The sequence below is a fragment of the Muntiacus reevesi genome, chromosome 19 (assembly GCF_963930625.1).
Source record: "Muntiacus reevesi chromosome 19, mMunRee1.1, whole genome shotgun sequence".
In the NCBI taxonomy this organism is placed as follows: Eukaryota; Metazoa; Chordata; class Mammalia; order Artiodactyla; family Cervidae; genus Muntiacus; species Muntiacus reevesi.
In genome coordinates, this window is record NC_089267.1 from 16,413,487 (window position 1) to 16,438,491 (window position 25,005).

Below are 25,005 nucleotides of genomic sequence, written 5' to 3' on the forward strand. Positions count from 1 at the left end.
TTTTAAGTGTGAAATTCCTTCATTTTCATGTGTATAGCTTTAGTTCATTTGTTTTTTATTGGTTAGTAATATTTGATTGTGTCAGTTTATCTCTATTTAGGTATTTTTCTATTAGATATTTAAGTGGTAATTTGCATCAGAAACAATGAAATTGTGAACAGTTTTGAATATGTGTCATCATATATATATATATATATATATGTTTACATGTTTCATATGTTTACAGACCATTTTCTTACCTTTACTGTGACTTGCTTGTTCATCTCTTTTGCCTATTTTTCTAATGCATAATCTTTTCTTTACTCATTTATAGACATTTTTTATAGATTGTGAATATTCACCCTTTGTTGAATATATGTGTTGAAGATATCTTTGCTAGACTGTGGGTTACCATTTTGTTTTTTTGTGGTATCTTATTCTGAGCAGACTTTAAACTTTTGATATTATAAAATTTGTCATTTTGCCCTCTATCATTTATACCATGTGTCTAGTTTAAGAATTCTTTCATATTGAGGGAATAAAATTTAATGTAAAGATACTCCTTAAATATATAGATGGAAAACATGATTTTTTTAAAACGTTGGAAGTCAAAGTGTCTCAATGCAGTTTGACGTATCTTTTATCAGTACCAGTCTACTCAAAACAGAGTGCACAGCCACTATGGAGAGCAGTATGGCGGTTTCTTAAAAAGCGAGAAACAAAACTACCGTGTGACCCTACAGTCCCACTACTGGGTGTGTACCCCGAGAAAAGCATAGTTCACAGAGACACGTGCACCTGAGAAAAGCGTAGTTCACAGAGACACGTGCACCCCGAGAAAAGCATAGTTCACAGAGACACGTGCACCTGAGAAAAGCATAGTTCACAGAGACACGTGCACCCCGAGAAAAGCACAGTTCACAGAGACACGTGCACCTGAGAAAAGCATAGTTCACAGAGACACGTGCACCTGAGAAAAGCGTAGTTCACAGAGACACGTGTACCCCGAGAAAAGCACAGTTCACAGAGACACGTGCACCCCAGTGTTCACCGCAGCACTGTTTACAGCACGGACACGGAAGCAACCTGTGTGTCCATGGTCAGAGGCATGGATAAACAGTTATGGTGTACACACACACACACACACACACACACACACACACACACACACACACAATGGAATATTACTCACCCATAAAAAGGAATTGATTTGAGTCGGTTCTAGTGAGGTGGATGAACCTCACTATAGCCTGTTATATAGCGTGGAGTAAGAAAGAGGAAAACACATATCATAAATTAGCACACATATACATGTGTGTATATATATGTATATATATGTATGTATAATCTAGAAAAATGGTACTGATGAACTTACTTGCAGGGCAGAAATAGACAGATGCAGACATAGAGATCAAACTTGCGGACACAGCGGAGGAAGGAGAGGGTGGGACGAATGGAGAGAGTAGGTGGAAACACAGACGTCACCACATGTAAGACAGAGAGCTAGTGGGAGGCTGCTGTCTAACACGGGGGCTCAGCACAGCGCTCTGTGATGACCTAAGAGGGGTGAGCTCGGTGGACGGGGGAGAGGGCTTCAAGAGGGGGGGACGTGTGTATACTTATGGCTGACTCACAGTGTCGTGTGGCAGAAACCAGCACGACATCGTAAAGCAGTTATCCTCCAATTAAAAATAAAGAAGCCAGAGCCCACCACTGGACCATAACTATTGTGTATATAAATTTTCTGTCCAAACTCAGTAATCATTTCATAAAATGAGAGCTTAGAGAAGGGAAGCCATGGTAAAACATCAATATTTACAGAATTATCAGTCTGTTTATTAACAGTAAATGTTTGTTTATAGTACAGTGTTCACTCATAATGTGCATATTCTTTTCTGTACAGAAAGCTCACAGTAACCATAAGTAATTCAGATGGGCCACTGGTAGCTGTAATGAAAGAAGAGTCTTTGGATATAATTTCAGTGGAGTGAACTTGATGTGTTTCATTCTTAATAACTGTTCTTGTTGCCTTCTCAAGCTTTTATACTTATTTGTCATCATCTTTTTTTGATAAATTTGATCTTCATTGATTTAATGGTTAGCATCCAGAATTCCTGAAATCTTGTCTTTCTTGGAACCATTCTCAAGTGTATGGTCTTGTAAGGAGAGATTCTCGTAAAAACCAGTAGTTTATCTCTAGATGTGTCTGAATTCATCTGTCATGTCTCAGTTACTTGTTTTATCTCCTTTTTAAAAAGTCATCACCAGTCATAAGGTATAACTGCAGTTTGCTCTGTAATGATTATAGTTGTTGTGATGACTTACCATTACTAGTAAAATTTGAACTACCACTGTATTTCAGAAGAGGATAAAAAAACCCAGTGAAGCCCTCAGTAGGATTTCCAAATGACCCTGGCTTGCGTTGTCATAAAGCAGCAATGTAGTGGGATGTTGGCTTCAGTACCCCCGGCATTCGCTTTCTTAGGACTTTGGGGTGGGAGCCTAGAGGTTAGGGTGATCCCATGGGTATCACTTTTTGTACTCTGATTAAGTCTCTTATCAGACTGAATTATGCTTTTCTCTCTTTCCTGGACACTCCCCCCCCAAAATAAACATTATGAACTTTTAAAAAACAAAGAATACATATAATTCATCTTTGGTCAACTTCTAATACAGTTTTGGCCTTGAGTGTTGGATACACTCACAGTACGTTTGTGGTACTGAATTACTGTCACCAACCTTCCCTATACAGCACAGAACACTGACCACATGCTCAGTCTTTGTAAATAAAAATATAAAGTTAACTGTCTATAGAATGGCAGATTGTTTGTGTTTACGGTTAAGACCTCTGCATTACTTTAATCCACTTACCCTAGAAAATTCTATGAGAAATATTCTGAGATTTATTAAGATAACAGTTGATTGGGATATAATATACAACAGGCGTGACTATGTTTAAAATTACTGTAGTTATATTTGAAAGTTGCTAAGAAGCAGATACAGTGGTTAAAGAATGCCTGCCAATGCAGGGGATGCCAGAGATGGGAATTTGACCCTGGGTCAGAAAAATCCCCTGGAGGAGGAAATGCCAATGCATTCCAGTATTCTTGCCTGGAAAATTCCACGGGCAGAGGAGCCTGGCGAGCTGCAGTGCCTGAGGTCGCAAGGAGTCAGACACAAGCGAGCGACTGAGCACGTCCACACATGAGACCCAGAGGAAGTGCTCATTATATGTTGGCTAATGTCAGTCCTTAGGGTAGGAGCAGTAGAGATCCACCCAAGGTAAGCTTGTGTGAAGTTGTGACTTTGTGAGATGTGACAGAGTCTCTCCTGCCGTTCTCAATAGTTTAGTCAAATATGTATTGTTCCAATGAAAAGTGGAATTTGGACTTTTTTGTATAGTGAAGTACTAGGTGCAGCCTCAAGGTGGGTGAGTATCAACCGCCAAAGCCCTCATAAGAGTCATGGCACCTGGGGACTCCAGAAGGTGACAGCATGGCATATAGAGAAGAGCACGTGCTTTGGTATCAGACGGTCTGCAGGATTAAGGATGGATCCTTAAAAATATCTCTGAATTCCAGATTCCTAATCTGTTAAAAAGAAAAGCATGGTAGAGAGGAGTGGAAGATAGAAATATTTTCAAAGTTATGGTGAGATAAACCATGAAGCTTACTAAAATATGAATACTTTTTATTGTTGTTTTATTCTTGTCTTGGGGCTGAAAATCTTAACGATTTTGGAATAGACCATGGCTTAGTATTTATAGACTTTGAAATGTGGTATTATTCCAGGGATGGAGTATGTAAGTGATGCCCCAAGTGTAGTCCTCAGGTCAGCAGCATCACTATTACCTGGGAACATGCAAGAAATAGATTATCAGGCCAACTCCAGACCTATTAAATCAGAAACTCTGGGGATGGAGTCTAGGGAGTTTGTGTTTTACAAGCATTCCAGGTGATTCCATGGCAGCTTCAAGTATAAGAACTTCTGAAACACAGGATAAAGGAGAAGGAAACACCAGATCTGTTATTTTTGGGGGGCTTTGTGTTCTCGGCATTTCCATGGTTGTCTTTTTATTTATTGCCTCTTCTCGGCCTTCCTTTCTCAGATGTTTTGCCCACAGTGACGGCTACACAGGGTCAAAGTGGAGTGCTGCGGGTGGTTAATTATTTTTGTCTAATCTCTTCTCATTTGCTTCTTTTGAAGGATTTGCCTTTGTTACTGTCTTAATGGAAAATCATCGGAACCACTGGACTTGAGCTAGTTTGCTCTTGTGCGTGCATGTGTGCTCAATCCCTCATTTGTACCTGACTCTTTGCAACCCCGTGGACTGCAGCCTGCCAGGCTCCTCTGTCCATGGAATCTTCCAGGCAAGAATACTGGAGTGGATTCCCATTTCCTACTCCAGGGGATCTTGCCGACCCAGGGGTGGAACCTGCATCTCCTGCATTGGCAGGCAGGTTCTTTTCCACGGAGCCATTTGGGAAGCCCCAGTTTGGTCTCACACATGCACAAATAAGTAGCTAACATTTTGAGGGTCTCCTGCAGATTTCCAGAACTTTCTGTCTGTGCAGTTCCCTCCTCTGTGGGCCTTGGCCATGACATTTCCTGTATCCCTGACTTCTGAGTTCTGACTTCAGTCCGCTCAGCTCTCTGAGATATTCAGGCTCTGTTTGGCTTCCAGCTGCTTGCATTGTGGCCTGGAAACTGCCTTCAGGCAAGAAGCTGGTGCATGGCAAAGTTCATCTTATTTCTGTTCTCTAGGAAATTAGAACCCTACATGCTTACTGTTCAGTGTTTGGAAACTTTTATTTATTTATTATTTGATTTGCTGTTTACTTGTTTAAAATGAAGTGAAAGTCGCTCTGTCATGTCCAGCTCTTTGCGACCCCGTGTACTACACAGTCCATGGAATTCTCCAGGCCAGAATACTGGAGGGGGGAGCCTTTCCCTTCTCCAGGGGATCTTCGCAACCCAGGGATGGAACCCAGGTCTCCCGTATTGCAGGCGGATTCTTTACTTGTTTAAGGTGGGGTGTAAATCTGGTCGTTTCAACTCTGGTTTTGCTAGAAACCCCCTGTTTGATGGGGTGAAATTTAAATACAAGGAAATGGAAAACATAAAGTATATCATTGGTGGCTCTGATGACTTAACACACCCATGTATAGCAGCCCCATGAAATACAGAATGTTACTATCACCCTGGAAAATCCCTTCATTCTTCTTTCTTGTTTTCCATCTCATAGAGAAAACATTAATCATATTTTTCGATGCTTTGTTTTAAAACTTCATTTAAATGGAAACTTAGAGTTTGTATACTTCTGTGTATGTTTTTATTATTCACACAGTATAATAATTTGAGATTCATCCATGGTGTTGAGTGCATCTGTAATTCATTCCTTTTTACTGCTGAGTAGTATTTCATTGTGTGGGTATACCAGAATTTGTTTATTCCATCCTGTTAACTGATGACACATAGGCTATTTCTAGTTTTGGGCTATTACAAATAAAGTGGCTATGGACATTCTTTTATATGTCTTTTGTCACATATCTTTATATTATCTCTTGGGTAAATAAGAGTAGATTTTCTGGGTTATAGAGAGATTATACATTCAATTTTTTGAGAAACTGTGAAACTTTTTCCAAAAATGGTCAAGCCATTTTATATTTCTACCAGCCATGAGTGAGAGTTTCACTTATTCATACACTTCTTAATTTTAGCTCTTGTGGATGTGAATTGGTGTCTCACTGTGATTTAGTTTGTGTTTCTCTAGTAACTTTGAATATCTTTTCATGTGGTTGTTGACTGTTTTTCTAGCTTCTCTTATGACATATGTCTATAGCTTTCGGCCGTTTTTAGTAGAGTTGTTTGTCTTTTTCCTGAATGATTTCTAGTTGTTCTTCATAGAGTTGTATCCAAGTCCTTTGTCAGGTAAATATCCAGCAAATATCTCTTTCCAGTTTGTGGTTTTGCTCTTTATTTTCTTAATGATGTTTTTTGATGAGTAGCAGATTTAATTTTGACGATGTCTATATTATCAGTGTTTCTTTAATGATCAGTACTTTTATGACCAATATCAATAATCTTTCTCATTCCCTAATTCGTTCTGTTTCCTTTTAGTTTTGGTTTTTATGTTTAGGTCTGTCATTCAATTAGATGTGATTATTGTGTAAGATCTGAATAGATGGCAATGTTCATTTTCCCATATATTTAATGAACTGTTTTAGGATTGTGTGTTGAAAATATACTACTTTCCCAGTTGCCATGGTTTCTTTGTCAAAAATGAATTGAGTCTAAAAGTTTGGATCAAGTTTTAAACTCACTGTTGTGTTCCATTGGTATATTTGTATATCATTATTTTAATACCACATTTTCTTGAATCCTTTGGCTGTATATTGTGTTGCAGTTAAGCAGTTTGATTTGTTTAAAGTGAAAGTTGCTCAGTTGTGTCTGACTCTTTGCAACCCCATGGACTGTATATGGAATTCTCCAGGCCAGATTACTGGCGTGGGTAGTCTTTCCCTTCACCACGGGATCTTCCCAACCCAGGGATAGAACCCAGGTCTCCTGCATTGCAGGCGGATTCTTTACCAGCTGAGCCACAAGGGAACTTTATTCTTTTTCAAGATTATATTTGCTATTCTAGTTTTTTTTTTATTTCAGTATAAAATTTCAAATTAATGTATCAAGCTCTACAGTGAAGTTGATCAGAATTTTGATTCAGGATTGTTTAATTGGGTCAATTTTTAGGAGAATTAAGATCTTAATAATATTAAGTCTTCTAGTCCATGGACATTGTATATCTCTTGATTTAGGTCTTCAATTTTACTGAACAATGTTTTATACTTTTCAAGGTGGAGGTCTTTCATATCTGCTGTTAAATTTGTTCATCTTCATCATTATTCTAAAACTTTAATTGATTTTTGCATATTGACCTTGTGTCCTAAGACCTAGCTAAATTGATTCATAAATTCTGTCAATTGTTCTCAGATTCCTGGGGGTTTCCTTTAGACATTCATGCTATATATTAATAAGTAGATTTTTACTGGGCTTGCCTAGTGGATCAGCGGTAAAGAATCTGCCTGTGATGCAGGAGATGCAGGAGACACTGGTTCAATCTCTGGGCTGGGAAGATCCCCTGGAGGGAGGGCATGGCAATCCACTCCAGTGTTCTTGCCTGGAGAATCCCATGGACAGAGGAACTTGGCGGGGTATGGTCCATGGGGTTGCTAAGAGTCAGATAGGACAGACGTGACTGAGCACACATGCAGAGTTTTACTTCTTTATTTCCAATCTACATATCTTTTCATTTCTGTATTTTACTTCCTGTTGGGCTTCTCTGATAGCTCAGTTGGTAAAGAATCCACCTGCAATGCTGGAGACCCCAGTTGAATTCCTGGGTCAGGAAGGTCCCCCTGGAGAAGGGATAGGCTACCCACTCCAGTATTCTTGGTTTCCCTTATGGCTCAGCTGGGAAAGAATCTGCCTGCAATGCGGGAGACCTGGGTTTGATCTCTGGGTTGGGAGGATCCCCTGGAGAAGGGAAAGGCTCCCCACTCCAATATTCTGGCCTGGAGAATTCCACGGACTGTATAGTCCATGGGGTTGCAAAAGAGTCGGACACAACTGAGTGATTTTCACTTCATGTTATATCCAGTAAAGTATTTAATAGAACTGAGAAGAATATATACCCTAGTTATATTTCCAGTCTTAATGATAAGGCATTCAGTGTTTCATCATTAAGTATAATATTTCCTGTGGATTTTTGTATAAGTTTATCACAGTAAGTTCATTTGTGTTCTTTTGTTGTTTTCATTTATGAGGTTTTTTTCAATTATGAACCAGTTTGAATTTTTTAAACATTTCTTATAAAACTATTAAAATGATTATATTTTGTTTTTAAAATGATTTATTTTGCTAATATGTTGTTACATGATCTTTTAACTTAGTTTTTTATTTTTTAAATTGAAGGATAATTGTTTTACAGTGTTGTGTTGATTTCTGCTCTACGACAGCATGAATCAGCTCAAACGGTAAAGAACCTGCCTGCAATGCGGAGACCAGGGTGCGATCCCTGGGTTGGGAAGCTCCTCGGGAGAAGGGAATGGCAATCCACTCCAGTCTCCTTGCCTGGAGAATCCCATGGACAGAGGAGCCTGGCGGGCTGCAGTCTGTGGGGTTGCCAAGAGTTGGACCCGACTGAGCCACTCACACACACACATATTCCCCTCCCTTTTGAGCCTCCCTCCCACCCTACCATCCTACCCCTCTGCCATCCCAAAGCAGCTCCCCGTGTTACAGAGCAGCTTCCCGCAAGCTGTCTGTTTCACGCGTGGCAGTGTTCACATGTCAGTGCTTCTGTCTCAGTTATTCCCGAAGTCTCCTTCCCCAGCTTTGCGCACAAGTCCACTCTCTATGTCTCCATCTCTGTTCCTGCCCTGCGAATAGGTTCATCAGTTCCACTTTTCTAAAGCCCATATATATGTGATAATATACAATATGTTTTTCTGATTTGCTTCACTCTGTATTACTTTAATTTTGAATGTTAAAACAATCTTGGAAAAACTTTCCTTGGTGGTAGTGATTCCCCTTTTTATAAAATGATAAGTTTGATATGCTAATATTGTGCAAATGGTTTTTGAATCTGTGTTTATTACATGTATTGGTTTGTAGTGTTTTTTCCCCCTTTAATATTTTTGTAATTTTAGTGTCAGTATTATACCAATATACATATCAAATTATAAAACAAGGTGTGGTGTTTTCTCTTTCTCCTGTTTTCACAAAAGGAGTTTATAAAATTTGTTTTATGCTCCCTCCATTAGTTTTTGAAAGATTTTATATAAACTTGGTACAATTTCTTCTTTCATTGTTGACTAGAATCTACTAGTGAATCCATATGGGAACAGAATTTTTGCATGAGTGTGGGTATGAGATATAGGCCTAGCCAGAGTTATTTGTCTTTTGTCAGTGTTGGTCCATATATTTTTTTCAAGAAATATATTTACTTCATTAGAAGTTCTCAAATTCATTAAAATAAATCATTCATAATTTTGCCTTATTACTTTCTTATAGCTGAAGGATATACTGTAGTGAAATCACTTCTGTTATTCTTGATCATAGTATGACTGGTGTTATTTCTCTTTTCCTGATAATTCCTTCTAGACTGTTATCAGTTTTATTAATATTTAAGCCTAACTTTTGCTTTTTAAATTTTTAATTGTTTGTTTTCTGTTTAACTGCATTCTGATTATATATTTATGATGTCCTTCCTTCTGCTTCCTCTGGTTTTAACTTGCTATTATTTTTCTAATTTTCTAAGGTGGGAAAATTGGTCACTGAATTTAAACCCTTTTTCTTTTATAAAAATAAGTATTTCAAATAGAATTTCCTTTACAAGTTATTTTAACTTCTTCAAACTTTGATATGTTGTGTTTCATTATCATTCAGTTTGAAATACGATTTCAAAGTAGTCTAATTACGTTTATAATTTTTCTTTGACCCCTATTTTATTTAGAAATGTATTATTTCCCACAAAGTTGAGAGATTTTCTGGAATGTTTCTAATTATTTTTCTTATAGCTACAGAATCTAATGAGAATTTTTTTTATCTCAGCATATGATTTGTCTTGTCGAATGTCCCACGGGAACTCGAAAAGAATATGCATACATCTGCATTTATAAGTAATAATGTTCTATAAATGCCAGTGAGTTCAAGATAGTTGGTAGTAGTTTTTCAATCTTTTATATAGTCATCATTTTATTCAAGGTCTAGTTGTTCTGTCAATTAACTGAAAGAAGTGTGTTAAAATCTTTACATATGATTGTGGATTTGTCTATCCTTAAAATTTTTGCTTCATATATTTGGAAGTTCGGTTACTGCTTTGTTTGCTACAGATTTAAGATTGTTAATCTTCATGATTAATTGACCTTTTATTTATTTATTTTTTTTTTAATTTATTTTTTTTAATTTTATTTTATTAGTTGGAGGCCAATTACTTCACAACATTTCAGTGGGTTTTGTCATACATTGACACGAATCAGCCATTGAGTTATACGTATTCCCCATCCCGATCCCCTTTTAAAATCATTATGAATTATCCCTCTACATCTCTGGTAATATTTTATTGTCATGAAGTTTGTCTGACATTAACATACCCATTCCAGATTTCTTATGTTTATTGTTTGCATTTTCAGTTACTTTCAGCCCATATTTGTTTGAAAACAATAAGTTTCTTTAACCTTCATATTTTCAATTTAGCTCTTCAGCTACAAATCAGATAACTTAGGTGGAGCATCTAAGTAAAAGTTTTACTTTGAGATACGTTGCCAAATATATGTGTAAATTAATGATCTTCCTTTTTTGTCTTTATTTGAGTAAAATTAGTAAGGGAGTAAAACCCAAATCTTACAATTTTCTTGCCATAATTGAAAGGACAAATAGATTTAGATACAGAAATCATGATGAGTTAAAGATCTAAGTTTCTTTTATAACTTGAGCTATTTTTGAGAATTTCCTGTCATTTGAAACAAATGACTTTACTTGATTACCCCAGAGTAAAATTGAACCCTAATGAAGCTATTAACAAGTCTAGCTTCTATTGGGAGAACTAGATTGATATTACTTTCAGTAGAAGACCTTTTATTGGCTTCAGCCTAACATGATAAAAAAGATTCTTGAAATTCTTAATACAAATGAATGGTACTACTTAAAAAAAAAAGATACACTGCTATTCTGCCTGTATTTCTCATGGGCACTGTGGTTCAGACCTGGTCGTGTTGTGACCATGAGGCCAAGTCTTAACTCTCATGACTTTGGGTTGGTGGATCTCAGATTGGTCAGGTCTAAATTTTAAGAATGAAGGCAGGTTCTGATGAGTAAAAGAAACAGGGAGTTTGGAGAGTTTGGTATAGTTGCCTGGGAAAATCAGACAACATAGTTGTTAGGTCACATGATTGCTGACACTTTTGACCTGGAATGGTTCCTGCAACATGGGTAAAGGCAGCCTTGGACACAGTGGTGGAAGGAAAGCTTCAGACCAGTTCCTGCTCCATCCCTCACCTGGTACCCAGAGGCGTGTGCCTGGCTCTGTCTTTTGTTCCCTAGAGAGTAGCATGCTGATTTTGGAATGGCCTGCTGCTGCTTCTGGTACTCCTTAGATGGTCTGGGGCCCTATAGCACCAGCCACATTGACTCTGTTGCTGCAGCAAGTTGAGGTGCTGGGTTTTTTTTTTGGTTGTTCTTTTTTTGAGGTTAAAATTCTGTCTTTATTCTTTTTTTTACTTCTTTATTTTTTTAAAATTATGAAAATATGATAACATATTTAAAGGAGTCTTGGAAAATGCAGAATAAAGTTGCATCCATTTGAGGGGCTGAGTTTAAAGGGGATAAAAGCGCAAAGAACATCACCTGCTAGAGGATGTCTAGAATCAAAGTGCTTATTAGTATCTGTGAAATGGTCCTCCTCTTTTATAGGCTGTTCCAGGCTAGTAAAAAAAGTAGGCCTCTAATCTGTTTTAAATGCAAATCTAAGTAGGAAGTAAAAGAACTTTCTACCTAGTAAAGAAAAGACTTGTGAAATGAGGCCCTGTGAGAGGCCATGGAGCCTTGTCAGATGCGCTCTGAAATCTGCGGCAGTCTCCTTGGTGAGACTTCTGTGAGTGAGACAGATGGGAATTAGGGCACTTCTTCAGTGTTAAAAAGGATCCTTAAAGAAGATGTTTCTGTGCGACTGCTCATACTTCCTTGAGTTCTTATCCCAAGTTCACTCACTAGTAAAGTCTAAGATGGTGGGACATGATAGTAGTTAGAAAACACATCTTATTTCTTAATGTGCTGTTTACAAAAGGAGGCTTCTCTGGCATTTACAAAAGGGGACTCCTCTGGTTAGGGCCTTTTCCAGAGGACTCTGTGCCTGCCATCTCCCCATCTAGTCTTCTGTTTTCCTTGACGCTCAGGCCCTGGTTCATCTGGTCGAAGAAGCTCCACTCTCCTAACACTGGTTGAATCTCTCTCAGTTGTCTCTGCTGGTGATTTCTTTGGTTACTGGCTCCATCCTACAGTCTTCCTCATTTTGTGACATGTGACTTTTTCCATTTCCAGAATACAGCCTGACAAAGGTTCCAAATTTATACAGTTTGTGAATTTGAATTATGTAGATTATCAGATTTTCTAACAGAACAATATGATTGTTTTGTGATAAGGATTGTAAGGATTGTGTCTTTATAAAGTGTTTGAAATAGTATAACCAGAAAACACTTATAATTCTTCCTAATTTATTTTCTAAATACATGTTAATAGTAGGTATCAGGTCCCCTTTCCTTCTCTGGATTCACATAATAGAAGATGATTACTGATTGTGCACAATATACATAGCTCTGCATTTCTGAATCAGTGTACTTTTTGCTGACTTACAAAGTGTGTTTTGCACTTTCCCTGTGTGCAATAGTCCTTACCAGAATTCAGAGAGAATCCTTACTATGCCAAAAAAGAGGCATTGAGGAATCAAAAGTTGAGAGTTGGGTGGTTACTTGAAAACCATGGTAAGAAACTCTGTAGACAATTTAAGTCTATGTTTAGTTAAATCCTTCAACACAAGGAAAATTAAAGATGGTTGGCCTGTTAGGATGGGAATGAAACAGAAAAAAAAAAAAAAGTAGATATTCTTGTATCTTTTCAAGTCTCTTGTTTTACACAGACTCTGCTGAGAAGGCTTTCAAAGGCCCCATTAATAATTAAAGTGGAGAGATTGGAGATCTTGAGTAATTACTGATTCTTCTTTGTAAAATTTCACATGATGTTAATCTGCAGAACACTTCACAGTACAGTATGTACTGAAACTATAACAATAATTAGGGAATTTGCCAGCTGGATCTGATCTAAAAATTGCATGTTAAACGTTGTCCAAACGTTGCTGAACATGTTGAAAAAGTCTTGTAATGATTTCTTATTCTGGCATGGCCATAGCTCGGCTGTCCCCAGACTGGTAGTTGATAAATGTGTGTTGCGTTCTGGCCCTTGGGATCTTCTTCCAGCATCCAGATCTTGGCTTACTGCTTTCAGCTCAGTCATTTGGGGAGCATTCATCCAGTGTTCTTCAGCTTTTGGGAAGGGAAGGGTTCACGTGATACAAAAAATGGTTTTCTTCCTTATAGTTTACCCTCTGACCTAATCCTGTGTATAAACTAGATTTTATCTTATATTTTCTTTACTCAAGAATTATATTGGTGAAAGCTTGAGGGTACACTGTTGAATGACATAAGTTTAGAGGGAGTAGACTCATTGGATGCAGTTGAGAAAGATGCCTCATGAAGTGAAGAGAGACAGGTGTGACCTTCAGGTTGACTAGGTTCCCCTCCTGAACCGTTCTCCCTCGGGCTGTTCTCCCTCGTGTGTAAGTGACAGAGTCTCACTGAGCTGCTGCCCAGGCAGCTCTCTCTGACTGACCTGCACTGGTGTATTCACTCGCTCATTCACTCCATCATGTACTTGGCAGAGGGCCTGGTGTGAGCCAGGTGCAGATTGTAGCACTGGGAATACAGTGGCAAGTATCCTGCTGCCTAGTCTTACTGGAAGTCTTCCCCTGTCCCCTGCTTCCAAATCCACTGTGTGTTTTGAATTAGAAGGAACACAAAACACATCTAATGAGGGGGCATGCATCTGCTTGTGGACATGATCTGAGGTCCACAGGCTAAATGCTGCCAAACAACATTTGAGTCCACTCAGCTGATGTGCAGCAAACCCAGTCCACTGACCCCAGGCTGTGAAGGAAGCACAGCGTTTACTGCAGGGCGCCAGGCCAGGGAGTGGGAGCACGCGGCAGATCCATCCTGGCTTGGCCTTTGAGTTGTTGTTGTTTAGTCGCTCAGTTGTGTCCAGCTCTTTGTGGCCCCATGGACTGTAGCCCACCAGGCTCCTATGTCCATGGGACTTCCCAGGCAAGAAAACTGGAACGGGTTGCCTTTTCTTTCTCCAGGGGATTGTCCAAACCCACATCCCCTATGTTGGCAGGCAAATTCTTTACTGCTCAGCCACCAGGGAAGCCCTGGTCTTTGAGTTGGGGACTTTTTAAAGGGGAAGAACAAGGGTGCTGGATTTAATCGTTATCTTATGACATTTCTTTTCTTTTCTTTTTAGTTTTTCTTTATCATTTTATTATTTTTTTAATTTATTTATTTAATTGGAGGACTATAACTTCCCAACACTTCCGTGGCCCCTGTCATGCATTGACATGGAGCAGCCACAGGCACACGTGCACGCCCCCATCCTGAACCCCCTTCCCACCTCCCTCCCCATCCCGTCCCCCTGGGTTGTCCCAGTGCACCCTGTTTCATGTGTCGAACTTGCACTGGTCGTCTATTTCACATTTGGTAATACACATGTTTCAGTGCTCTTCTCTCATATCATCCCCCCCTTGCCTTCTCCCACAGAGTCCAGTAGTCTGCTCTTTACACCTGTGTCGCTTTTGCTGCCTTGCATATAGGGTCATCATTACCATCTTTCTAAATTCCATATGTATGCATTAACATACTGTATTGGTGTTTCTCTTTCTGACTTACTTCACTCTGTATAATAGGCTTCAGTTTCATTCATTAGAATTGACTCAAATGCATTCTTTCTATAGCTGAGTAATATTCCATTGTGTACATGTACCACAACATCCTTATCCATTTGTCTGCTGATGGACATCTAGGTTGCTTCCATGTCCTGGCTATTATAAACAGTGCTGCAGTGAACGTTGGGGTGCATGTATCTCTTTCAATTCTAGTTTTCTCAGTGTGCATGCCCAGCAGTGGGATTGCTGGGTCATAGGGCAGTTCTATTTCTAGTTTTTTAGGGAATTTCCATTCTGTTCTCCATAGTGGCTCTACCAGTTTGCATTCCCACCAACAGTGTAAGAGGGTTCCCTTTTCTCCACACCCTCTCCAGCATTTATTGTTTATAGACTTTTTGATAGCAGCCATTCTGACTGGTGTGAGATGGTACCTCACTGTGGTTTTGATTTGCATTTCTCTGATAATGAGCATTGTTGAGTATCTTTTCATGTGTTTATTATCTATCTGTATGTCTTCTTTGGAGAAATGTCTTGTGACTTACCTTAATCCTTAATAATAATTTCAGAGGTCAGGATGTCTCTGGTTTGTGGTTATCTGGCCAAGTGGTCCATGGCTTAGAGGCCTGTTAGGAGAAACAGCCTGAGTTTATACATTAATGATCATACCTATTAGGAAATTTGAATATATTAGCAATGTTATTGACAATAGCACTATTTGTCCTCTGACTCTGGTTGGTTATTGTTCAGTTAGCACAAGATTGAGGTCAGAGTGCCCCAGAAAGGGAATAACGATTTGGATGGAGATTAGTAAAAACTCAGTAAGGGAGCTCGGTTTCAGGGGGACTCGACTTCATTAGTAGAATTTGGTCAAGGCTGGTTAGGAAGGGAGACTAGGAAACCTAGGAGACAGAATTCTCATCCTTTGGCCATGTTTCCTCAATTCTAAAAACATTTGCAGAGTTACACATTTCTGAGCATGTTTAATGTGTGCGATTTCATTGTTTTTTCCCCTGATTTTATTACATTTACTCTTTTTTTGATTTTTAAAAAAGTACTTATTTTTATATAAATTTTAAAGGTTACATTCCATTTACAGTTACTACAAAATATTGGCTATATTCCCCGTGTTGTATGATACATCCTTGAGCCTGTCTTGCACCCAATAGTTTGTACCTCCCCCTCCCCCTATACTTCCTCTCCTCCCAAGTGGTAACCACTAGTTTGTTCTCTGTCCATGTGAGCTTGCCTCTTTTTTGTTATATTCACTGGTTTGTTGTGTTTTTTAGATTCTACATATGAGTAATATCAATGCTGTATTTGTCTTTGACTTAATGACTTCAGTTGACACAATGGCCTCCCAGCCCATCCATGTTGCTGCAAATGGCAGATTTCTTTTTTTATGGCTGAGTAATATTTCATGCACACACACACAGGCCACATCTCCTTTATCCACTCATCTCTTGATGGACAAGTAGGATGCTTTCCATATATCTTGGGTGTTATAATAATGCTGCTATAAACATGGGGGTGCACATGTCTTTTCAAATTACTGTTTTTGTTCTTGGATATATACCTGGGAGTGGAATTGCTGGGTCATATGTAGTTCTATTTTTAGTTTTCTGAGACACTTCCATACTGTTCCACAGTGTCTAGACAAATTTCTAGTACGACCATAGTGTACAAGGGTTGCCTTTTTTTCCACCCTTCAGCCAACATTTGTTGTTTGTGCTCTTTTTGATGATAGGCATTCTGACAGGTGTGAGGTATTATCCCATTGTGGTTTTGCATACAGTAGTTAACATTTGCATTTGTAGTTAGCATGTGGGGAATACTTTCCCATACTTTTAAATTTTCTCAACTTTTTCAGTTAAAGTTTATAATATGTGATAGTTTAATTAATGTGTTTCTATTGTGTGTATATTCAGGCTGGTGACAAGTTTTGTTTGGTCTTTTTGATAGCTATGAATAATCCTGGAAGATCACCTAGAGGCAAAAAGTTTTGTTGTACAGTAGTTCTGTTCATTTCTTCAAGATAAAATTTTAGAACTTGTGTTGCTGAGCTAAAGGGGGATAAATGTTTTGAAGATGTTGTGTACATATTAGGAAAATATTTTCCTGAATTGTTCTCTAGTTATTCTTATATATAATATGAGTGACCTGGGGCTCTTTGCCTCATAGAATTTTCATCAGTGATCTTGGAGGTGAACCAACTTCAAAATTCAGGATTATAATTCAAAACAGCTTTGACAGAATGGAGAATTGGTTAGTTGATAACAGATTTAAGTTCAGTAGGGGAAAATAGGGGTAGCAGATACAGGGTAGATAAAAACTGCCAAATTGCTATTTATTGAGTAGCTGTTTCTGCACGCGTGCTTGAAAGATACTAGAAGTCAGGAAATAAAACTAGATTTTTCTGTGACCCTATGGGGAGCTTTGCTATGGTGAGGACTGTTCCAAAAGGCAAGAAAAGCAAGCCCATTTGATCAAATGTGCTATTCTAAAAAGACTGTTAAAATTTTGTATTTTAAGCTATTAAGAATTCACTGACACTAAATACCTTCTTGGGGAACATTAAGTGTTCATTTTAATTATTTACTATAATTACTTGCATGTAAAATGAATGTACAAAAGACTTTCTGAACGTTACTACTATTTCTTTTCTCAATTAAACAAACAGGATATATCGAGGTAGCTTATCTTTTACTCCATGAAATTTTAAGGGAAATAGAATTATGTTCACCTTGCAAATAGCACTTTGAGGATAGGAATGCTATTCTAAAATAAAGAAGCATGTGTTTCTAATGTACACATACAAAAAACTAAAGACATAAGGAAGGGGTTTATTAATAAAAGCCTTCTCTGTTTGGATATAGGTTGTATTTTTGTGTGCGTTTTTAATGTTATTTCTATCATGGACATCTGTACCAAAGATACCTATTGGGAACTGTATTCTGCTTATTTGTGGTACATTTCATTCTGATTAATGTTTAGAAAAATGACCGTGGTATACATATGGTCCAGGAAGACTTTATAATTTGACCTTTTTTTGTTGACTGATGCTCAGCATGGTTTTAAGAGTGTTAACATCACATGAAAGTGAAAGTGTTAGCTGCTAAGTTGGGTCCGACTCTTTGCAACTCCATTTACTGTAATTGTCAAGGCTCCTCTGTCCATGGATTCTCCAGACCATTCCCTTCTCCAGGAGATCTTCCCAACCCAGGGATTGAACCTGGATCTCTTGCATTGCAGGCAGATCTTTTTCCGTCTGAGCCACTAGGGAAGCCCCTTAACATCTCATCAGGTAACTTAAAAATCAGAACATCTAATTAATCAGCTTGCTGCTGCAGCTGCTGCTAAGTTGCGTCAGTCGTGTCCAACTCCGTGAGACCCCATAGATGGCAGCCCACCAGGCTCCTCCATCCCTGGGATTCTCCAGGTAAGAATACTGGAGTGGTTTGCCATTTCCTTCTCCAGTGCACGAAAGTGAAAAGTGAAAGTGAAGTCACTCAGTCCTGTCCAACTCTTCAGGACCCATGGACTGCAGGCCACCAGGCTCCTCCGTCCGTGGGATTTCCCAGGCAAGAGTACTGGAGTGTACTCTTTGCCATTGCCTTCTCCACATTAATCAGCTTGACATTGCTTAAATCAATTAATTAAATATCTCCACAAAATGACAGGAGTTTGCTGTGTTTTTATTATCTGGAGAACTTTGTCTTCTTATGCTAATACACTGAATTTTTTTTTTTTTTTTTTTTGGTCAGGATTCCCACGATTCATAGTTGAATGTCAGATTCTTTTCTAACAGAAACACTTTACACAGGTCACTTATTATTATTATTCCTGTGATCAGTACTGTTGTGTGTAAGTGTCAGCCTTCCTTAGGGAGCGGCATCCACACCTGTGTGTGCCCTGCCCAGGGCGCCTTTCGGAAGCGCTGAGAGCCATGGTCTCCTGCTTGCCATGGGCAGCAGAGTGGATGGAGGATGTGCCAGCCGAGTGAGATGGTTGATGCCAGGATAGCTGTCATTAGTTTGTCCATCTTAACAGCGGCTAATCCATGGTGCATTCCCACAGCTGTGAAAGGTTGGGAAAACGGCAGCTGTACTTTGCTCTTAGAAATCCATCTTTTAGAAAGATTTTTCTGATTACAATTTGGTATGTATTTAGTGTAGAAAATCAGGAAAATTTAGAGAAACATGGAAAAATCAGTAATAATTCTCCAGTAGAGAGGAGTCCTGTTTAATTTTTGTATTTCCAATTTTACACATAATTAAGAGCAACCTATTATACATATAATTTTGTGAACTCACTGTTTTTTCCCCTCAGTTCATTTCAGTTCAGTTGCTCAGTCGTGTCTGACTCTTTGTGACCCCATGAACTGCAGCATGCCAGGCCTCCCTGTCCATCACCAATTCCTGGAGTCCACCCAAACCCATGTCCATTGAGTCAGTGATGCCATCCAACCATCTCATTCTCTGTCGTCCCCTCCTCCTCCTGCCTCCAATCCCTCCCAGCATCAGAGTCTTTTCAAATGAGTCAGCTCTTCACATCAGGTGGCCAAAGTATTGGAGTTTCAGCCTCAGCATCAGTCCTTCCAATGAACACCCAGGACTGATCTCCTTTAGGATGGATTGGTTGGATCTCCTTGCAGTCCAAGGGACTCTCAAGAGTCTTCTCCAACACCACAGTTCAAAAACATCAATTCTTTGGCACACGATACCTTGTTAACACCATGTGCTAATAGTAAAAATATTTCTAAAAATCCAATACTGAATGGATGTGTAATTATTATTTGTATAATATGCCATTATTTACTTAACTATTTGATTGTCCAATTTTAAATATTATAAATAATCCTATAATATACATTGTATTTTATGTATACATATGTATATATGTTCCTGTGTTCATCTCTGAGTATAGTGAAACAGCATTATGCTGCCTGTTAGTTGTATATTGTCAGTAAAAATTCGTAGGATATCAGACAGGTAATCATTGTAGAGGAGGGCATACATCTGGTAAGACTGGGTATGAGGTATATGCACTGTTCTTTGAAAGGTGTACACAGGGCCGTGGCAGCTGTAAGATTGGAGCATCATAATTTGGGAAAGTTCAGGAGCAGAGATGTGAATGTGAGTGGCCAGGGACTGTGTACATCCATTTGTGTGACTGTGATCCAACCATAGTGGAAGAATAGCCTTGAGAAACTGAAGCAAACAAAGTTTGACATGTGGAATTCGGCATTGTGTTAGGAGGTGGATGTGGCAGTTAAAGTCCTGAATTTTTTGGACCGTTGTCCTTTTCAACCATTGATTGAAAATTTTAATGTCGCACATTTTATGTGCAAAACCCTGAAACTCAGTAAATCATGGTGGAGGTCCACAGGGGTCTATACTTCAGAAGGGGTGATGATATCAAGCCACTGAATGCAGTGTCGTGTTGTCCTCTTGACGGCCAGACTGGTCCAGTGCTGGTTTGAAAAAGTTTGCTCACGGTGGCAGTTGGAAATCTTTGGAGGTGTGAATTCAAGGCAGAGTCACAGCTTTTTAAATGCTGCAAATATTAGCAAGACTGTTCTTAATATGGATTGGAGGGGCCTGGTTAGAGACACAAACAGGAGGTAAAAGAATGCAGGCATGGGAAGCCTGGGCTTCAGGACTTAGGATAGGTTAGAGGGGAGAAGGTTTAAATTTAAATGAATGATTTAAGTTCATGGTTCTGATTACTCAGCGAACTCTTTATAATACATAAAAACCTCAGTCATAACCAAGATTTACTGAATCAGAATTTTGGAGGGATGAGACCAGGCATTTATGTGTGTGTGTGTGTGTGTGTGTGTAAAGCTCCCTCAGAGATTCCTGTGTGTGTCTGGTTAGAAACCACAAAATGAATTAATCTGTGTTTTTCTACATACAGTCCAAGAATTTGTCAGGTTATCTAGAGCTACTGCTTTGAATCTTAATACACTTAATGTTCATGTGTTTGCATTTTTCTTTTGTATATTTTTTCCACACTGCCTTCACTTCTTGAGAAATTTTTTTGCGAGATGGCTTCCAATGTAAACTTATTAATCAGAGTTATTCCATGCAATCAATTTTGAGCAAATGAAATGTACTGTAAAAGTTCAAAGGAATTTCTGTAACTTTTTTTTTTTTTTAATTACATGACAGGGACAAAAAACAAGATGGATAAGCAAGCATGGTATCTGAGAACTTCAAAGCTGGCCCTGGCCTTGGCAATTATCCGCTCCAAACCAGCAGACAAAAGCAGCAGAGAATACACGGAGCATCTTGCGAGGATGGTGTCCGGGCAGGAATCAAGGTGGAGATCAAAAGTCGAAGCCTTGGAAGCTGAAGTTCTACAGTTACGTCAGAAGCTTCTCCTGAGCAGGATTTTTTCAGGATCGTCTAAGAGTGGTGAGTGGATGTGACTTGGGGTTGTGTCAATCTGTTCTTTGTCAGCTTCACAGTTACTTAGAAACTCATTACCAAAACACTCAAGTTGTTCAGTTTCCTAAAATTAGACTTCTTCTTGCACTATGAAGATTTTTTGCTTCTAGTCATTTATGAAAAGTAAAAAAAAAAAAAAAATAGCTTGTTGTCACTTTCTAATGGATGAGGCTGAAGTTGGAGACTGAAAATTGTCTAGAGATGAAGGCAATACTGCTTTAAGCCTTCTGGAGAAATTAATTTTAAAATTTCGTTCATCCGTATATTTTACTCTGTATTATATGTTGCTTTTACATTGCATCATTCGTCCAGCAGTCCTGTATCAAGTCCCAGCTCTGGCCCACGTGTGCAGTGTGTTCTGAGGACCCAGAAGTGCATAGGAAAGGTGCTGTCTTTACCATGTAGTACCGACCATTCCAGCAGAGCAAGCAGACCTAAGATAAGGAACCTCGTTGTGATGAATGTTACCATAGAGAAAGTGCAGAGAAGGAAGCCATTCATTTTTCTGGTTCCTGGAGAGGCTCCTCGGGTCTGGGCCCTCAAGGGTCTGTCTGATAGTGAGATGATCAGAGCCTGCAGTCAGAGGTAGGAACAAGAGCCAGGGCAGCAGGGAAAATCCACGTCCCGTCCAGCAGGCCCTTTTTGTATTCCAGAGCCCAGGACACTGTGAGGTGGAGATCTGATGGGGAGAGGAAGAAAGGCAAGTCGGAAGCAGGTTCAGAAAGACTCTGGGCGTCAGCCTGAGGAATATCCCTGCAGTGAGTTGGCCAAGGTGGTTCCCTTAAGACCCCTATGAGAGAGTGAAAGGGGGGCTCTAAGAATGAGCTGAGAAGAGCAGGGAAAATGGGGACCCCCTGGGACACACCAGAGCACGTGGGCACCTCCTTCCTCGGGATCCCTTCACTTTCTTGGCTCAGAGGATTGACCCCCATATCGTGATAGTAAAATGTAATTTTGGTGATTTGTTGCAAACGTAAATCAGATCTTCTTACTCCTTTGCCAAAAACCTTTTCCTGACTCCCCGTTGTGCCTCGCACCAGGTTCCCGAGGGTGGCGTGGCTGGTGATGTCGCCCTGACGTCCCCTCTGCTTCCCTGCAGGTGCACGGCCTCCTCATAGCACATGCGCTCCGGGCACCTTGCGCTTCCCGCTGACCACTGTGGGCTGTTCTTACAGCGGCTCGTTGCTGTGATCAGGTGTTTGACATATGATTGCCTCTCCCCTTCGTCAAGGTCTTTTTTTTAAGCCATACTTGCTCAGTGACCACTCTACTTGCATCCCCCCACAGTTATTTTTTAACCCAAACACCCCCTTGTTGGTTATATATTTATTTGCTCAGGTGGTCACTGCCTTATCTCCTTGACTTGAGTCCAGCTTTGCTGAGTAGAGAGGTCTCTGATTTGCTCAGCACCCTCTACTCAGTACCCATTTCAAGGCTTGACTCACAGCAGGTGCTTCATCCATGCTCATCAAATGAAGTGGAGTGTAGAGGACGCTTTGGTGCTGGCCGTGATGGAGGCCAAGGAGGCCTCCTGGCTTGCAAGGAGGCAGGTTCTGAAAGGGTTACTGAAGGCCACATGAAGAGTGAGGAGTCGGGCTAGATCTGTGATTGTTAGAACTAAAATGAATGACTCCAGAATAAGCACTGGAGACTTCTGTGAATGAGTTCAAAGGGGGTCAGGGCAGCTGGAGGTGTGGAGAGCAGTTGAGGTCTCTAATTCATTAAGTTGATTGCACTGCTTCAAATCCAGACAGTGAACACAGAAATCTGGGCATATGATAAAAGGTTGAGTCCAGGCAGATATACCTAGAAGGAAAGAAGTAGTGTCCTAAAACTCAGAGGGGATAAGCAGCCTGGAAATATAGACTGACTGCAGGGATCCACTGGTATCTCAGTGACAGTGACCTTGTCACTGTGGATGAGGCTGTAGGGTGGGTGGACCTTTGATGGGGAGGCTGCAGGTTCCAACATTTCAGGGTGGACAGAGGAAGGAGCCGTGGGAAGAGCATGGCTGCCATGCTAGGATGCACAGATGCAGTGAACCTGTGCCTGCTGTGGGTATCAGGGTACCAGCTAACTTCGGGAAAACTCTCAACTGATATCTGAAGAATTGATGCTTTTGAACTGTGGTGTTGGAGAAGACTCTTGAGAGTCCCTTGGACTACAAGGAGATCCAACCAGTCCATCCTAAAGGAGATCAGTCCTGGGTGTTCATTGGAAGGACTGATGTTGAAGCTGAAACTCCAATACTTTGGCCACCTCATGCGAAGAGCTGACTCATTGGAAAAGATGCTGATGCTGGGAAAGATTAGGGCAGGAGGAGAAGGGGGCAACAGAGGATGATATGGTTGGATGGCCTCACCGACTCAATGGACATGGGTTTTTGGGTGGACTCCGGGAGCTGGTGACGGACAGGGAGGCCTGGCATGCTGCGGTTCATGGGGTCAAAAAGAGTAGGACACGACTGAGCAACTGAACTGAACTGAACTGAATATCCGTTTGTAACTAAAGTCTCATTATTACCTGAGCAAAAATACTGTTACAAGATTTACAGCCACATTTTAGTCCCTCTGGTTTCTATGCAGTGCTCTCTTTGAGGATGTATTTGAATAGCAGACAATCAATATATCTTACCTTTTTTGTACAGTCATGTGATTGGTATAATGGCACATATGTAGCAGTTCCCACTAATACCGAACTGTGAATATCATACCATCCACAGTACCCAGCTGTTGTTCACCATCGAGGGTCTGTTTACAACACCAAGACAGTGGTGTGTGTGTGATTTGTTTGGGACGTGAGTGGACCTCAGTGATAACTTGTTTTTAGTCTGGACTCTTTCCCTTATGGTGCCTATGAGAGAAGTTTTCAAATATCATGTAGTTAAAATCTAAAAAAAAAAAAATCTCTTTTGCTTACATTAGGAATTGCAGGCTCCAACTAATATAAATAAATTTAAAAAAAGGAGTTGCAGGTAAAGCGTTTCAGTGCAGATGTTTGGGAGTATAATCTGTCTCTCCATCTGTTAGCTTAAACTTGAAAAGTGAGGAATAAATGGATAGATTCAGATAAGTAGTTACTATTAAAGGGAAAAAGGAAAAAACTACAAGGCGGGTAATTAGATTGATAGGAAAATAAAGGAGGAACATAGTTGGTGTTTGAAGATGTATGATTGAAAGGACTGACGTACCTTGCTCTAAGAAAATACCATCCCTGAAAATCAAACTATTACAGGTGATTGATGTTATTATATAGGTGATTGATGTTATTATATAGGTGACTGATGTTATTATATAGGTGACTGATGTTATTATATAGGTGACTGGTGTTATTATATAGGTGACTGATGTTATTATATAGGTGACTGGTGTTATTATATAGGTGACTGATGTTATTATATAGGTGACTGATGTTATTATATATTTCTGTCTGGAGTTTTTAGGGCCTCTTTACACATGCAACTGTTCGCCAGTGTTCAGGGACCACAGACCCTCAATAAATGGGGAATGGCATGCTTCCTGACCAAGAGACTGGGGAACTTAATTTACAGCATCAGCTACCCACTGAAGCAGCTGAGCAAACCAGAATTGAATAAGGCAGAGCTGAAATGGCACGGTAAACAAACGAGGAAACATGATATGGTTTATGCAGCATTTAAAGAGCTTGTCTCTTTCATTATTCTGATTTATTTTTCTACAGGTTCTTAAAGGAAGTTAGGAAGAAGAGAAGGATGGAAGGAAGGAAAGAAGGGTAGGGACATAGGGAGGGAGGGAGGATCAGTCAGTTCAGTTCAGTCACTCAGTCATGTCCGACTCTTTGCGACTCCATGGACTGCAGCACCCCAGGCCTCCCTGTCCATCACCAACGCCTGGAGTTTACTCAAACTCATGTCCACTGAGTTGGTAATGCCATCCAACCATCTCATCCTCTGTTGTCCCCTTCTCATCCCACCTTCAATCTTACCCAGCATCAGGGTCTTTTCAAATGAGTCAGTTCTTTGCATCAGGTGGCCAAAGTATTGCAGTT

General features: G+C 39.8%; 1 protein-coding gene across 1 annotated transcript in view; it reads left to right on the forward strand.

Moving 5' to 3' along the window:
- The first annotated feature begins 3,162 nt into the window (after positions 1–3,162).
- Positions 3,163–25,005, forward strand: part of MEI4 (meiotic double-stranded break formation protein 4) — a 205,065-nt gene continuing 183,222 nt past the window's right edge. Inside the window, exons 1-3 of the mRNA XM_065911729.1 lie at positions 3,163–3,261; positions 4,088–4,140; positions 20,701–20,946. Of these exons, the coding sequence (XP_065767801.1) occupies positions 3,221–3,261; positions 4,088–4,140; positions 20,701–20,946 (340 nt within the window). The 5' untranslated portion in view covers positions 3,163–3,220. The remainder of the gene's footprint in view (positions 3,262–4,087; positions 4,141–20,700; positions 20,947–25,005) is intronic.